This window comes from Electrophorus electricus, chromosome 9 (assembly GCF_013358815.1).
Source record: "Electrophorus electricus isolate fEleEle1 chromosome 9, fEleEle1.pri, whole genome shotgun sequence".
NCBI classification, from domain to species: domain Eukaryota; kingdom Metazoa; phylum Chordata; class Actinopteri; order Gymnotiformes; family Gymnotidae; genus Electrophorus; species Electrophorus electricus.
The window spans coordinates 16,659,214-16,676,713 of NC_049543.1; the positions used below are offsets into that span (position 1 = coordinate 16,659,214).

Below are 17,500 nucleotides of genomic sequence, written 5' to 3' on the forward strand. Positions count from 1 at the left end.
TGTATCTGTGTCCATGTAATTGTTCTAGTAAGGGTTAGCTGTAAGAGTAGTTCATGCAAATAGTATGTGCTTGACTAATTGGTGGTAATTACACTGAAATTAATTTTGGAAATATTGGAAACATAAATTTTCTTTCTTAAAGACTGACAGTAAAAAAAAACACTAATTTAAAAACAATAATTGCTCAGATTTAGTATTATTTCAAAAAATAGATTTATACTGTTTAAGTGATAATGTTACAATGAGTGCTTACTAATTTGCTTTCATCTTGCTAATCTAATTGATATGTTTATCATTAATAGCAATTAGTTGTAATTGATTTGATGATAATTAGTACTGTCCGTCTCTGGTCCCCAGCCCAAACGTGTCGCCGGTGAAACGAGGGGTGGCGGGTGGCTGGAGGCGGAGCTTAGGTAGGTGAATGACATGTGCAGATGGTTATCACACAGCATGTGCTGTCTTAACGAGCTACTTAGCAATGCAAATGAGATTAATTATCAGACATGTTGTAGCTATGCTTTGTCTGAATGAGCTAATTAAAGAGCAAAGAGGTAGTGTCTGTAGACAAGAATGTGTTTGAGTGCATGTGTGGGTGTCTGAATGTGTGTGTATGTGTGTATTCATGTGCATATATATGAACATATTCATTTGTACACCATCCTCATCCTTTAGGTTCAATTCACTTTACAGTTTTACTTGGATATTTGTTTAGAATGTGGTATGTGCATGCATTAAAGTTAGTACAAGTTCTGTTCTTGGCTAATGTTAACAGATACTGCATTCCTTCCTGTCCCTGTCTCTTTCTTTCCCTTCATCTCTCCTCTCTCTCTCTCTCTCTCTCTCTCTCACTTTCCATATCTTACCCTGCTCCATGCCTCTGTGTCTCTCTCCTTCTATCTGGATTTTTCTTTCTTTGCCTACCTCTTTGTCTTTCTCTCCCACTTTCTTTTCCTCCCTCCCCCTCACACCATCTCTCTTTCGCTCACCCACCCCCATCTCTCCTTCCTTTCTCTTTCTCTCTTTCTCTCAATTTGTATATAGGATGTAATGGTAGTCGGGGAGCCCTCTCTGATGGGAGGGGAGTTGGGAGATGTGGACGAGCGTTTGATCACTAGGCTAGAGAACGAACAATATGACCCGGCCAGTGGTCTCCATGACGACGGTCTCCATGACTACCCCAACTCACAGGTGCTCAGCAACAGTGGATCCTGGAATGGCCAGCCCCCTGGCAACCAGGACAGCAAGCCTGATACCATGGCAACACAGCAGTTGGAGTAATCTGAACTGACAGTGGGTAGCTATGGGAACGTAACTACCGAGGGATGGGAGTGCTCATCTAGGGATGGAGAGAAGGAATTTGTGTGTGTGTGTGTGGGTGAGTGAGTGGGTGTGGAAGTGGGGGTGCGATGTGTGTTTGAGCTAAGACATGTGACATATGATGTCATCCCATAAGTAAGATTATTACAATGGCTTTAACAGTGTTTTTTCAATCTCCACCCACAGAGACAGAAAGGAGTAGAAGAAAACAATTATCATTGCACATACATTTCCATGGCTTCTAACAGTAAAGTTCAGATATCATAGAAAGCTCTATAAATAGCCTGCGATATCAACTAATTTCATACCTGAATTTTTAAGATATCTGGATAATTCATCTTAATTATGTTGTATAATCTTGGTTTTGGCTCTCAGAAATTGATAAACTGTCTTCTTTGTGGGTATTGTATATGTTTTTTTGAGCACAGCAGCAGATACTTTTTTCCTTTATTACTTCATTGTTTAATGTATAATGTAATATACCTGCAGGTATGTGTATTTACCATTTTGTGTGCATTTTCTGTAAACATTTCAATTATTCACATAAATAAAATGTTTGGTTATGACAACAGGCCAATGCCTTAGTTACTCAGTTATTTAATATTGTTTGTTTCAGTGCTGAATTAAATAAACCATTTTCAAATTAAATCAAAGAAATGGCCTGGAAATCCATTTATTTTCCAATGTTTAAATTGCAGTGATATGACGAGAAGTACCAATTATTGAACTGGTCAGATAGAGGACATAGATATGCAAGTGACATTTTTAATTTTCATTTGACTGCAGTTCTATTAATTGAACGAACATCAACGGGTTTTTTGGCGTTGGGGGCGGGGAGTGCTGGCCGTCGGTCTTAACGTTTGCACACCCTCTAGTGGACGCAATGATCCATTACACTTTGGCGCACAACCTCGACTTCGGTAAACAACAGCATATTGCCCCCAGCTGACAGTAATGACGGGTGCTGCAACGAGGACATTTTATTTCACAGTATGTACACTGAAAAGTAATTAATTCTTGTTTTAACAAAGTTTTATTACATTTTAGATGTATTACATGATACATCTTACAGGTAAAGACCATAGGCAGTCTGTTGCCTTCATCCGTCCAGTTTTCGTCAATGGTCAGTTTCAAACCGCATGATCAGACAGATATTCAGTTTCTAACCACAGGACCATTGTTGGATGGATGCGTGGAGGTGGCAAACCGTGCATATAAAACATCTGCAGCACTATCTGTGCAACACTAACATTCATGTATACATTTACGTCAGTGTCTCTGGTGTGTTGAGATGTCCAGTCAGGACTGTCGTCAAAAGCTAGCAGTGATGGACAGGATGGAGAGTGACTAACAAATTGCACATGGTTACTGGCTGTAAATGTAATTCTATACCTATGAAAGTTTTATAATTGTAGGGAAACGTTTTCATTACTCATGGGGATGGGGTATGGGGGTTGTTATCCTTTTATTAAACTTTATTAAACTTTGTCTATATTGCTATGTTTTGTTGTTTGAATCTTTCTTTATTCAATTTTATTGTTGCTATTTTGTTAAGGAAATAATGAAATAATGATATTTCATTATGAAAACTGCATTAAAGCAAAAAAAAGAAAAGAAAAAGAAAAAAAATCAACACCGAGATCGTGGGTTCGAATCCCGGGGAACACACACAGTTAGTCTATATGATGATAAATATATGTAGCTACGTCGCTTCGGTAAGGCCGGCTGTTGAATCTACATTATTACCAATCAACATTCAAATATAAGAGGAATACACTAAAAAATTAAATACACTTTTTTTCACAGGAAAAACTAACTTGACCATATTATTTCTTTTCGAAAGATTAACGCTCGATGAGTGATGACGTAGGAATGTTGTATCTGGGCTGCGGGCGAATGAGCGAAAATGGCGGATTCAGTAGCGACAGGGCTGGAAGATGAAAAAGATACTGAAAATGAAGACAAGGAGAGGGAGAAACGGCCTTTCCACAGCACCGGCAAAACAGAGAAAAGCAGCGGCACATCGGAGCTGACAGAGACGCTTGGATTTTATGAGAGAAAGGCTAAAAAGCAGGACAGCAAGCACAGTCTGTCGGGTAAGTGCGGTGTGCTGGCTAACTCGCTATCTTAACATACATGTATTAGGCTGTCAAGTAACCTCCGCCAGCTGGTCTTGTTTGGCTGGTATAGGGTGGCTTGACAGCTTGCAGTACTACTGTGCTCCAGTCTTGAGCAATTACTGGCTAAATTGCTTAAGTGATGTTGACCTTGGAATGTCAGCCGTTTCTTAGTACTTATCACGCGGTTGTTGTAAAGATGCATAGCTCCTAAATATCAATGTAGCGGTAGCAGACATTTGGATGTAGTTTATCTTTACAGAAAGTATCAACAAACCACACTTAACAAGCTAACGCTAGCTAGGTACCTTATATAACTAACGTTACCTAGATAGTTAGCCAATGTTATGCAACTTGCTGGGAAGATAAATGTAGTATTTAATCTTGTATAATAGAAGAAGTACTCTAATTTGGCTTGAAATCCGTTGCTATATGTACTTTTGTGGACTGTTAGCTAGCTAGGTTTAACTAATTAGCTAGGTAGCTAGCGACATCATTAGCTAACTTGGCCAGGCAACTTTGGATAACTTAGCTCGCTAAGCTACAGTAGTCGATGCATCTTTAAATTGATAACATTCACTGGCTTGTTTAGACTGTGCACATAATGCAGTTGGTTGAAAAAAAAATCGACGTAATGAAATATATGATATGATAAGTAACCGTTCACTGCGGAGATATTAAGTTTTATGGATGGGTGAAGGATTACTTCTCAGGTCGTTTGAAGGGTCTGGCTGTGAATAAAGCTATACCACAGTGTTTTGCGTAAAATTACTTGTGCTGTCATGGTAATCTGCGCTGCGGGCTCTGTGAATTAAAGATGTATTAGTCGATTTTCGCCTTCGTCTTATTGTCTTTTTCACGTCGAGAGCTCCGTAAAGCAATGCTCTGGGTGAACCACCTTCAGAGAAATACATGTAATACTGTTCAACTGCAACAAACTCCCTTGGATCTAGCGAAAGATGTTAACTAACGGTCACGTTAGTGCCTCATAAATTCATGAGAGCTCATTCCAAATTTTGGATTATCACAGTGGCAATTGGTTATGATAAGTACTTTACGGGTTTCTTAAATCTTGACTATTGCACCTTTTAAAACTGTCTTACAGGGCCGGTTTTCCAGACACTGATGCACCATATTCCTTCATGTAATGTTCTTTTCGTATTAGAAAAAACACACCTACTCCAGGGGTGTAACAAAACTAATCCTAAACTAGATAGTCTTTTTAACCTGGATTTCCGAGGCTGTTTTCCAATAAAACGTTTTAAATTGCACTCTAAATAACTCATCACGTGGGTTATTCACAAACAAATTTAAGTACAACTATACTAACAGTCTCCAGGAACTGCTTCACTTCAGTACATTTTATGTGGACAAAAAAAAGGAGTTGGTGACAGGCTTTACTTATTTGTGCACAAAGTTAAAATGTTTTGTGAAAGTATGATGTTGTGGAACACAAGCATGAAGCTAAATCACATTTCTGAGTCCTGTTGCTTCCCTATCCAGCTAGCTACAAGCAGATCTAACTCAGTCATATTCCCAACTATTAGCAGTGTTTGTGCATCATAAACTACTTAATCATTGGGAACCTCATTTCACCTTTTTGCTTTTTTAGTTCAGACTAAACAACAAGAAAATATGCCACGAGGTATCCAATTAACAAAACACTCCAAAGGAACTGGCAGCTGTCAAATCCATTTCAGCCGGAGTCAGATGTGTTCGAATGCAGGCGCAGTAAACGAACCGTCTCTCTTTGCGTGCAACTGTGTAGGAGAGTATGCAAATGAGCGAGACGGTGAGTGTGCTGGAACACATCTTACCCACTGTTCGTGCGTGCCGTTGGCCCTCCCCCTCTGCGAGTGCATGCTGAAATGGAGTGAGCAAGTGCTTTCACTGCTGGCCATGTGTCTGACTGAATAAGCAGTAAAGCACGAATAAGTCAGACCAGGTACTATAGACCTACTTTTCCACCTCGTTGTGAACGCTTTAAAGCTCAGGCATCAAGCAGGAACAACGGATTATTATTATTTATTTATTTTTTGGTGCTCTTGCAGAGTACATTGCGCTATAATTTTTTTGTTTTGTTTTGTGCGTTTTATAAGGCAGTTGCTTTGTTTTAATGAGGGCTGAATGTTGTGATGGGTATTTCTGTTGTACAGCTGTTTAAAATTTGGGGTTGTCCACTGCTGTCCATCCTAAGATTCGATTAATTCGCGATTTTTAAAAAAGTTTTTTTTTTTTAGGAAGCCTTTCATTGCATCAAATCTCAGCTTTAATCAGAATTCAAATGGGTGGTGTGAACAGTGTTCCCCCCCCCTAAAGCTAAAGTGAAACCTACACCACTGTTGGAAACAATTATTTTTGTTCCAGTGCAGGTCTGCTCACTGACAGAACAGCACTCTGGTGATGGGGACACGATTCATACCACCCAACCTAACATATTACATAAGTAGTATGACCAAGAATTATTGGGGTGGACTCGTCCCCCGTCCACCCCAAAACTACGTCTATGGTTTCCAACATTCAGAAATCAAGGCTAGTGAATTGCCACCTTCAGTTTGGTACATCTCAGTGATGAAATTTTGTTTAAAACTGTAAACCTTAAATCCTTAATAAATCCTGAAAACCTTGCAACCTGCTAAATACAGAAAATGTATGTGTCATTGTGTTAGGTTTTTTTGTTAGTTTTAAATTCTTGTAAGTGTGTATTGCTGTGCTAACAATAGTCCAAATATTAAACAGAATAACTTAATTGTGCTGCCTGCTATATAGTATTTGTTTGTGGGGGTGTGTGGGGGGTGTTTGCGGGGGTGTGTGCGTGTGGGTATGTCTTTGTGCAGACCTTTCTCTGTTGCGGTTCGTTAGTGCTGAGTTGACCAGAGGATACTTTCTGGAACACAATGAAGCCAAATACACAGAGCGGAGAGAGAGAGTCTACACTTGCCTGAGAATTCCCAAAGAGCTGGAGAAGGTAGTGCAGCCAGCTAACACAACACTAGACACAAACAAACATATTGCTGTCAGAGCTCATGACAACAGCAATATTCAGGAGAAAGAAAACTGACTGTAAGTCTTGCCCTCCTCAGAAGAGCCTCATAATAAACAACTATGAATGTGAAACATTTGGCTTAGGAGTCTTGGCAGGTCTGCATAGACCTTGTCTCTCAGAGTCCCTTGGCATATGGAGACATTTTCATTAGAATTGACAAGAACTTTATAATTTTAAAAAATGACATTTTGAATGTAAATCATACTCTATATTGTTGCCTGCCTTTTAAAGTAGGAATTCTCAAACTTCTGACTGGTGGTTATACAACCTGGTCATGCAATGGAGGAAAATGAGTAGAACACTTGAGCTCTCCTCAGACTACTGATACGCCGATGTAGCTACTGATCAGTGCCATTCATGCAAATTCCCAGTACAAAATCTCAACTATAGGCTAATTCCAGTCTCACAATACTGACTTTTCTGTTCCAATTACTGGGTACAGGTAGCACATGTATAGGGCTCTGATGAAATGTGTTATAATGTGAACCTGCTGTTGAGATGTCCCATCTCAGTGTTCTGAGATGAAATGTTACTGTGCCTTGTACATGTTACTGATACCTGTAGAATGTTAAAGTTGGTACCAGGGTCAGAACCGATGCTGTGGCAATAGCATAACATATCATACTCTGCTGTCGAACTCCACATCATATCATGATGAGTGTTATATCTTGAAGGACATCTAGATACCTGGTCCTGAAAAATGCTACACGCATTGGACATATCATACATGATGTTGAAGTGCTTTACACAAAGCATGGTCAGACAGAATTCAGGACGTAAAGCATTATTATTATTATTATTATCATTATCATTAGTATTATTATTTTAGCACCTCGGGAAGATTATTTTTGCAAAATAAAAGAAAAAAAGAAAACAATAAAGTACTGCCAGATATAGTGCAACACCAACTATAAGCATGAAAACTATGTAGTTCAGTTATACATGCTGATATATTCCTATATTTGTCTATATGGCTTGAAATGTTTTCTTGCTTCTTAGTTACTTTTATTTATACCAAAGATTTTTTCACTTATCCTTTTTCTTTGTGTGTTTGTGTGTTGTGTAGCTGATGCTCTTTGGGTTTTTCCTATGTCTGGATGCATTCCTCTATGTGTTCACCCTATTACCCCTCCGAGTGCTTTTGGCACTAATCAGACTTCTCACGCTGCCCTGCTGCAGACTCAGGTAAAACACACATGCATGCACACATAAATACACACACACACACACACACACACCTTTTAAATAGTGCATACATGCACACACACCCACCCCCCTATACTTAATGTGAACAGACACACATACATAAAAGGGATTCTCTTCCAAAATTCCATTTTAATGTTCATTCCATGGGACATATTTGGACATATCAAAACAGTATAATTCACATTAATGTAGCAACCTATTCTTCCCTCTGCCACTCTTTCATGTATGAATAAGCATGATGGGTGTGGTCAAGTAGGAAGTTCAAAAGTGTCCTCAGCCCATTTTTTGTCCATTTTATTTTGGTTAAATTTGACCAAATCCCTAATTTCTGTTTACCTTTCGAATGTTTATCTTGTTCTAGTGTCTCGGGTCACCACGATGTTGCGTTTAATTCATATTTGTTCAACACCAACATTATCATTTACTTCAGCCTTAAAGGTTGGACCTGCATTACTGCAGGAGGGACAGCATACCGAAAGTCCATCTGGAGTCCCATTGTGGTGCTGTTCTCACACATTCTGCAGATCTGTTCCATTGAAATGAAAATATTTATTTATATTTATTCCTCCTGTGTTATGTAGAACCCATATTCACATTCCCCAAATGGAAGGCATTGTGAAGTGTGTGTGTGTGTGTGTGTGTGTGTGTGTGTGTGTGTGTGTGTGTGTGTGTGTGTGTGTGTGTGTGTGTGTGTGTGTGTGTATACACCCTTCATGCACACGCTGGCCATGAGACATTTTGCCGAGTGTTCCTCTGGTAGGCAGTAGGCAGTGACGTACGTTGCAGCAGTAGCTCCCCATGGCCAAACTCCGTCAAAATGTGAACTCACCGTCTATTTCTCTACCTGCAGGGCTAGTATATGCCCCTACTGCAAAAAGAGAAGGTATGCAGAAGCACACCATAGCACTGGTATGAATGCAGTCACTTTACATACTCACAGAGCACAGACAGACACACGCTCACGGACACAAACATGCATGAAGGCAGGCATACAGTGGCTGAGCTCTCTAATCTCGCACTGTTGTGGTTTTGGTCTTGCTCAGGTTTCGGAGTTTGTCTCTTTTTTCCACTTTTCTGAATGAGGTGTTTATTCAAAATGTTTCCATGTTCAGCCAGTAGATGACAGTGCTACGTTGCATTTTGAGTGCAGAGCTGCAAGTCTTTTCAGATCTAACCCATAGAAAAGAATCACACAAATGGGTTACTTTATATAGTGTGTTTTAGTAACGTTAAGGTAATAAGAGGGTTGTGTAATCATATTAACTCTTATTTTATGTTCTGTGGGGGTGTCCTTAAATTAAGGTTTTATCTTTCTTTCATCTGTAAGCCTGTATAAATGTTTATACATTTTAATCACAATTGCTTTAATTTAATACTTGGTTAATGCCAGCAATAGTTATTAAAGTGTGCTGCATGATGGTGTGTGTATTATAACTCCTTCACATCACTAACAGGTTGTGTGTGTATGTGTGCATAGATTCATTGATGCCTGTTTTATTTCCACAGAATTAGGCTTATGGATCAATAAAAAGCGTTACAGTTTAACAGTTTTTTAGAAAAACATAAGTATTGTGTGCGTGCGTGCATGCGTGTGTAGTGGATCTCGCCTCCTGCAGCCTGCTCAGGTGTGTGACGTGCTGAAGGGATTTATCATGGTGCTGTGTTACTCCATGATGCACTACGTGGACTACTCTATGATGTACCATCTGATCAGGGGACAGTCAGTGATCAAGCTGTACATCATCTACAACATGCTGGAGGTACTACAGCGCTGCTCCCATGCATACAAAGTCCTAAATGCTTATATTGGGGTTTTTTATACATTGATCTGAATTATATTTTTCTGTCTTCAATTAAAAAAAAAAATTAACCTGAAGTGGAAAACAATATGCACACATCCCAAGTATCAAACTGGATTTAATGGACTCTTAATGGTCCAACAGATTAGGCTGCTCTGGTCACCTTTTGAAGTTTTGTCATAAGCCTGAATACATGCAAAGATCCTACATGCTCATTTGTTTTATGGAACAGGTAATGTTTGTGTACACTAAAGTAAAGACCCATCTCTCAGATAAACCAGTTACCCCTGCCAAGTCTTGAACTTGGAGATTTCACCCAGAAATCTGTGTAAGGCTGCACATAAGTTACAAAGGGTTTCGGAAAACGCGTGTAAATTTAAGAATGTTCTTAAGTACAAGATTAGGTACGAACGTTTTGGGAAACCCACCTCTACCATAAACTCCTAATATAACCTTAATTTAACACACTTGAGCCCACTGGTATTTTATCTTGCATTTTTTTCCTTCCCTCCCTCCTCTCCCTGTCTCTGTTTTTCAGATGGCAGACCGCTTGTTCTCGTCCTTTGGGCAGGACATCCTGGATGCCCTATACTGGACAGCCACTGAGCCCAAGGAAAGGAAACGTGCTCACATAGGCGTGATACCGCACTTCCTCATGGCCGTCCTCTATGTCTGTATCCTTTAGTATGAATATATCTGTATGTTTTGGTTAAAATCAGACAAACTATGGCTGAGTTTCCATGATATGGCTAAGGGAAGTCATACTGGTATCCATTGGATTAATGTGCTTCATCCATAAATGGTGAGAGTGTCTGTCTTTTTTTTCTTTCTTTCTTTTTTTCTTTTCTTTTCTTTTCAATAATTATTTATTTTCAGACTTTACTTATTACAAGATGTGATTTGATGTGATTGACAATCCTAGGACTAGCTGAATAAGTGCTAATTTTATACAATTGATTAATGTGAACAAACTACATTTTTGAAAAGCACTTGTAATTGCAAAATTGTTTGGACTCCTCCAAAGAATCATTGAAATCCAAGTTTGTATTGCCAAGTGAAACTATGTAAGAGATGTACAGTGCCCCCCAGTGGCCAATTCCCTTGAAACTTGACTATGTCTTAGTGTATACATGACCATACCATTCAAGTGGATTGACCAATGCTAAGCCTGTGAAATGTTTACTGAAAGCTAATTGACCAATGCCATCTGCAATTTTGGACATGCCATTTAGTATCCCTGTTGTAGGTCCTATTCCATACATGCATATAAATGCTATGTACCAAGTTTCACATTAATTGGGTGTTTCAATTAATCTTGATGTGTGGGACAGTTTCTTGCTTGTTATAGCATCCCCTAATAAGGTGCGCCAAAATGTTTAACTTGCCCCATACCCGCTTGGGGTACATTTCTGTGAATTCTGGTGACATTGCATTGGAGCTTTCATGAGTTAGAACTGTAAGTTTTTGCTGTGGAATCTCAGCCCCTTGATTTTATTGCCATGTGGAAACTACACAGTTTCGAAATTTCCAGATTTTTGCGATAATTATTAAACATCTGACTCTTGTGAATGTCTGGATACCAAATTTGTGTAGGTTTGGTGAAAACCCTAGTTTTTGCACTCAAATGTATGTGTGATTTTGCATATTATGCAAATTATCTCAAAATCTAAGTGTGGCTCTTATGGGTTCTTGAGGCTTTTTTTGTAGACTGAAAGACTAGTAACTACTGGAAAAAAGAATTTTGTCTGTATAACATACGGTGTAGGTGTTACGGGCTGGAATGCATTTGAGTGCACTGTAGCGCCACCTGTAGGCATCTTGCGCCTGAAGATGGAATGGGATGCATGTTTTCCTGACCATGAGCTGTAGTTCTTCATGCCATTCTGATTATGGTTCAGGCCACTACCCTGAACGTGGCGTTCAACTCCCACAATAAATCTCTGCTCACCATCATGATGTCCAACAATGTGAGTACACACACTATATCTCCAACAGTCTCAGAAGGGTGTATTTTGAGTTCTTGGTTCAAAATATATTTATTTGTATTGCCCTTTATGTAATGAAAACTGAATCTGTTTTCTCACAGTGATGAACTTTCACACCTCTCACATGTTCACTTAGTCAGAACTGAAATAATTCTCTTATGGTTTGTATGAATTTTATGTAAAATATCACATTTCTGCTTCCTTTCTCTGTAGTTTGTTGAGATCAAAGGCAGTGTGTTTAAGAAGTTTGAAAAGAATAACCTCTTTCAAATGTCCAACAGTGGTAAGCCACAGAGTACCATCAGTTTAGCCAGTCCAAATCAGCCAATCTTCATGGGCACTACTGAAACTGGCCTTTTCTGTGCTTCTCTTATTTCAGATATCAAAGAAAGATTCACAAACTATGTGCTCTTATTAATTGTCTGTCTCAGAAATATGGAACAGTTCTCATGGAACCCAGGTAAATCACTTTTATAACCAAACAACTCATTAATACCTGAATAAGGACCTATTTATCGTTAAATGGGCCTCTAAAAATGTGATTTTTTTTTTTTGTACAACTCTAGCCACAAATAATTGATCACCTGATGTCTTCACTGATCACATTTCTTAATGATGGTCTACATCTGATGCTATTTTGGTTATTCTCTGCATGTAGTATTTGATGGTTATTGGTTTCAGATCATCTGTGGGCATTGCCATTATTGTTGGTTATTGTTTATTGATGGTTATTGATTATTGGTGGTTATTGGTTTCAGATCATCTGTGGGTGTTGTGTCCTGATGTGTGTATGGTCATTGCCTCTGAGATCGCTGTGGATGTGGTGAAGCACGCCTTCATCACCAAATTTAATGATATCCCAGCAGATGTGAGTACAGCTTGTATAGATATGGATATTAAGATGTGACAATGAAGCACATTGTGGTAATGTTGGTCTGCCATTTATCAAATGGTTTTCCATCAATTACAGTCACAATAATTTAATTTTAATAAAATGTCTAACCAGTTGCCACTGGTTCAGGGGAAAGGTTTACCACATAGTTAGCTCACTTTGTCTGGTGTCTCTGTTGCCAGTGAATTATTGTACCGCTGCAAATTATTGAAAGCATAAGTACAATAAAGGAACTAAGTTACTAGCTGTGCAGCCTTGTGGGGAAACCCAACCAATTTCAGTAGTAATTTACTGTAAAACACCTGGCAGCCCCAAAAAGCGTCTAAAGTGCAGTAAAAAAAAAAAGAGATGGCTGAAAGAGGAAGAAACATGATAATCATCACCCAGTCCTATTATACTAGACAAAACTAGCATAAACACGGCTCCTGCTTCTTTTGTATCTTTTGACACTGAAGCGGAACCTTCAGTGGGGACATATTTCCTTGGGGACAGGTTTAGAATGTGATACAGCTCTTAGCTTTCAAGATGACCTAATAATTCCAGTAACTGGACAGGAATTAACAGTAAAAGAGTCCAGGCAATTGGAAGCTCTGCCTCTTTCAGTTTCCTTCATCTATAGCTTCCTTTTAGATTTGCTTAATCAATATTTACTGTTTATCTATGACTGTAATCACATTTGAATATAAAATGCTCAGTGTTACTTGACCTGCTAATCAGTCATTGTTAACATTTTGAAGTGCATCTCGTAGGACATTTAGGAGAACCTTATTAGTTTAATATATTTTTGCTGTACTGCAGAGTTGGTATGTAATTATACAGATTGTATTCTTTTTTTATATTTATTTTATACATTTATTTACTTCATTATTTACCCAATTATCATAGCAAGGGATGATAAGGAAATAACAGGAAGGAAAGAGAGTAAGTGTGAATAAGAGTCATGAGGAAAGTAAGATGCTGTTACTGAAAGGGATTTGAGTCAGATATGTGTTCTGACTTAGTGTCTTGGTTTAGTCTAGTCAGGAAGATTAGTGTCACAGTGCGCATACACACACACACTTTGCTTCTACATTTCAGTCTTTGTTCTAGTTTCTCACATTTTCTGTGTTTCCCCTTATTCCCAGAAGTAACAGGGAATTGTAAAGAAAGCCCACTATGACAAATAATGAGATGGAGAAGAAAAAGGAAAAAAACACAAATGACCAAATTCTTTAACAGCTCCGATTGATTTAGTGTTACCCACTGCTAAGCAATTTGGTCTTTAGTTGAAGTTAAGGGTGAGGTTGGAATCAGGCATTAGGCCAGAGTAAACTAGGGTTAGGCACATGTGATTTAAAAAGGCAAATTAAGCACTGATTTAGGTTCTCACAAATACAGTAATGTATCTGAATGTGTGTTAGTTAAATCCCATGCTTTTCCTGTACAACAGTGAAACCATTCCCCTGCACATTTATAATTGTTGACCATGCCAACAACTGATGCATGTATATATGTATATATGTATGTGTGTGTGTGTGTGTGTGTGTGTAGGTCTACGGAGAATACAGAGCAAGCTTGGCCTTTGATCTTGTCAGCAGCAGGCAGAAAAATGTGAGCCATTTTCAGCAGATACTTTTGGTTTGACCAGGAACGAAACATAAAGCTGCTTAACAGTTAAAGGCTCTAATTTCATGGCTGGTGCACTAAAACCACCTAGCTTCATAGGGCACACACATTTACCGCAGAAATAAATTTGTGTGCATTGGTGCCACAGGGGATGACGCATTTAAAATCCACCAATGCAACGCTATTTTTGAACAGATTTTGACTTGGAGTATTTGCGTTACTGCCTCCTCATACCTGCTCTTAGCCAAATAAGTGAACCATGATATTTTCATCACTTCTAGCATGCACATAATGATATGTCCAGTTTCTTACAATGGGATTTTGACCACAAACATCAACCCACTAAAATGTATCTCTAAACTATACATTACACATTTAATTAAGGAAAAACAAATCTATTGTGACAATTAAATGTGAAAGACAGTTGGCATGTTATTACTTATAGAAAAATATATCTTAAATAATTTGTCACAGTTATGTAAATAGTAATTTTATGCTCATCATAGTGAACAACAACAATGCCATATATTTTCGTATCTGTCATGACTCTGCTTCCCAGACAAGTGTTTCCTCACCTGTGAAATTTTTTTGTGCTGCCATGAAAATAGCAAGCATTTCTGCCATGCCCATACATGCCTGCCACATGGTTTTATGCCTTATTTCTGCCACACCCATACGTTACTGCCCCATGGTCTTATGCCTTATTTCTACATTTGCGCTGTGTCCACGAAAATAGAGCCCAAATAGTTTAGCATTCATGCTAAGCATACTAAGCACTATATTTTCATTCTGTGCATCTGGTGTACTATGAATGCTATTTATTGTGCTTGTGAAGAACGTTTTGCAGTGGTGTGTGGTGTTATTTGTTCTTAAACAGATGTTTTTTGTTTGTTTCTTCTGGGGGGGGGGGACAGGCGTATACAGACTACAGTGACAGCGTATCGAGAAGAATGGGTTTCATTCCTCTTCCCCTTGCTTTACTGGTAATCTCTTATTTAAAGATCACTCTGTTAACTGCTTTTAATCTGTTAACTGTTTCTAACCCATCACAGTTTACTATTCATCTGATAAATTAAACATTTTCCTCTTAAATTTCATACTCATAGGTTGTCATATATGTATCATATATTCAAGTACATAGCCAGTGTTTTTCAGCAGACATGCACTCTTGTGTAGCGACACAATTATAACACAGTGAGTCATCGTTATAAACCTGCAGTCTTTTCTTGAAAGCTCATTCGGGTGGTGACTAGCTCAGTGAAGATCCAGGGTGCCCTCTCCTTCATCTGTGTTATACTGTTTTATCTTGGGTAAGTGTGTGTGTGTGTGTGTGTGTGTGGGCATGCGCACGCTTAGTTTGTGCTAGTGTTTGTCTCTGCAAACACTTTTTCTACCTTACAGACATTTACAGCAAGACTCTGCATAGGAACTTTGCTAAAAAGCAAAATGACCTTTGGTCTCAGAAAAGTACTATATAAGTAAAATGCATGATGGTTACTCTTTGCGTGTGTGTGTGTGTGTGCGCGTGTGTCTGTGTGCGTGCGCGTGTGTGCAGTATGATCACATTAAAGGTCTTGAACAGTATAGTGCTGTTGGGGAAGTCATGTGTTTATGTAAAAGAAGCAAACATGGAGGAAAAACTGTTCCAGTCTCCCCCCTCCACTGTTCCAAGCAGAGAATCCAGTAGAGCTCACCGTTCAAAACACACACATGAACCAGCTGGTAAGATAAGATACATGCATGCGCACACATACATGGCTACGCACTGTTCCAACCTCGAAAACCAATTTATGATTAGAATGCCAGTCTCGCAAGGTTTTATCATTTCACAAACTTTCAATCCAGCAATTACATCATGATTTACATGATTTACATTTACGGCATTTAGCAGATGACACAAAGCACTCCTTGGTGTCACAGTGAGTGAAGCTGCCAAGTGCTTCAGTTGACTAACTAGTTTTTAGCTTGATAAAAGAAGCTTGATCAACACAAGCCTGTTCCCTGTTGGACCAAATACGGTACATGGAGAGGAATAAGCATGGAAGTTATGCAATGAGATTGAAAACTGACAAGTGTCTGCTAGCTCTGGCCATGTTAGCATTGCATGTACATCAAGACAGTCCATTAGTGCATGTAATCATTTATGTAATCTGTGTCAAAATAAAATTGCAACACCTTTGTTTTAAGACATAACAATGCTTCTTGCTTAGCTTAACGATGTGCTGTGTCATTGGCGATTGGATAACACGATCTGCTGAGGTTGGACCAGATTTGGTCCAACTTGACATCCGTGTTTGACCTGCCTAGTTGTAGGGTACTCTCAACAGACACTTGTCTCACTCACTGGCTAATCTACAAGTTTTTAAAAGAGTTTGCAGTGGACGTATGTTGGACAGGCAGAACACTGAAATGTGCACACTGGGCCTACTCTAGCAAGACTGGCAAACACCAGCCTTTAATTTATTTGAAGAACTGGTGGCTTATCATTTGGGAGATTAACTTACTCACGTGTACTGAACTAAAGTAATGATTTAATGTGATGAAATTTAGGTTTGTCTAATGTATCAAACAAGGCATTTTTGGCCTCTATACACGGGTTGCTTTAATGTTGCTAGCATTATTGATGACTGCCTGTTTACTGTTTACAAGTCCCATCTATCTGGATTTACCCTTATGTCTGTCTCCACACTTTGTTCTCCTATGGAATATGAAATATTGTTTCTGGATTCATTTTGATACACTGTTTAGGATATTATAACTAATGGGTCACTGATTCCTTCAGCATATGACTGAATTACATGTTCATTATTTCATGTTCAGTGAAGGCTCAATCAGTTTATCTTGGACGATGTAGTACAGATGTATGGATGCATTTTTCTAGATTGTTGTGCTCAAAATCTGTAAGAAATTATATAAATTCATAAGTGATTCAACTTTCATGTTGCATTTGGGTTGTCCTCACTTCTAGGTGAGTCAGTGGAGGAGGGCATGTTGGCATCAATCATCAGTCAGCCCACCCACCAGCCTGAATGCACTGCCTCCAAGCTTCCAACCAGTGAATCAGATCAGTTCCTTACTACGCCCGATGAGTCTGAGGAGAAGGTTCTTATTCAGGATGGAACAGAACTTATACATAGAGCTCCCAAGAAAGACCTGCTGGAAATCGATCGCTTTACTATCTGTGGGAACCGAATTGACTGATGTAGTAGTGGTGCACTTGAACTCGGACAGTGACGAAGGCTGGGCAGGTGGCTGTGGACTGAAATACCCCCTCCTGTGGACCAGCTTGACTGCTTGTTGTTTGACCCAGTGCTTACAAGATGCAGGGTTACAAGAAACAGTGGGATATTTATTTAAAAGTACACCTAATTTATTTAAGTTTCATACTGAAAAACACCCAGACAACCCCACCCTCACCCTTATTTACTCTCACAACCTTGCCTTCCCTTCTGTGATCCAGACATGGATAATATTGGCCTTTCTTGGACTTATGGACATGGGGAGATGGGCGTCTTGTTGGGTGGTTGCTATGG

At 39.0% G+C, this 17,500-nt stretch overlaps 2 protein-coding genes across 4 annotated transcripts in view; both read left to right on the forward strand.

Moving 5' to 3' along the window:
• Positions 1-1,954, forward strand: part of ldb2b (LIM domain binding 2b) — a 9,474-nt gene extending 7,520 nt beyond the window's left edge. The window contains exons 9-10 of one of the 2 annotated variants that reach the window (XM_027026480.2): positions 358-413; positions 1,042-1,129. In XM_027026480.2, coding sequence (XP_026882281.1) covers positions 358-413; positions 1,042-1,048 — 63 coding nt within the window. In that variant the 3' untranslated portion in view covers positions 1,049-1,129. Of the gene's footprint in view, positions 1-357; positions 414-1,041 lie in introns of both variants that reach the window. The other variant, XM_027026479.2, reaches the window with a different exon arrangement.
• A 1,203-nt stretch (positions 1,955-3,157) lies between these two features.
• The window catches only part of tapt1b (transmembrane anterior posterior transformation 1b), a 15,687-nt gene continuing 1,344 nt past the window's right edge, over positions 3,158-17,500 (forward strand). The window contains exons 1-15 of one of the 2 annotated variants that reach the window (XM_027026477.2): positions 3,158-3,413; positions 6,272-6,402; positions 7,547-7,665; positions 8,537-8,569; positions 9,284-9,446; positions 10,024-10,159; positions 11,355-11,452; positions 11,684-11,753; positions 11,850-11,930; positions 12,229-12,338; positions 13,893-13,952; positions 14,882-14,950; positions 15,201-15,277; positions 15,523-15,689; positions 16,936-17,500. The exon at positions 16,936-17,500 is cut by the window's right edge and continues 1,344 nt beyond it. In XM_027026477.2, the coding sequence (XP_026882278.2) occupies positions 3,224-3,413; positions 6,272-6,402; positions 7,547-7,665; positions 8,537-8,569; positions 9,284-9,446; positions 10,024-10,159; positions 11,355-11,452; positions 11,684-11,753; positions 11,850-11,930; positions 12,229-12,338; positions 13,893-13,952; positions 14,882-14,950; positions 15,201-15,277; positions 15,523-15,689; positions 16,936-17,168 (1,737 nt within the window). In that variant the 5' untranslated portion in view covers positions 3,158-3,223 and the 3' untranslated portion in view covers positions 17,169-17,500. The remainder of the gene's footprint in view (positions 3,414-6,271; positions 6,403-7,546; positions 7,666-8,536; positions 8,570-9,283; positions 9,447-10,023; positions 10,160-11,354; positions 11,453-11,683; positions 11,754-11,849; positions 11,931-12,228; positions 12,339-13,892; positions 13,953-14,881; positions 14,951-15,200; positions 15,278-15,522; positions 15,690-16,935) is intronic. The other variant, XM_027026478.2, reaches the window with a different exon arrangement.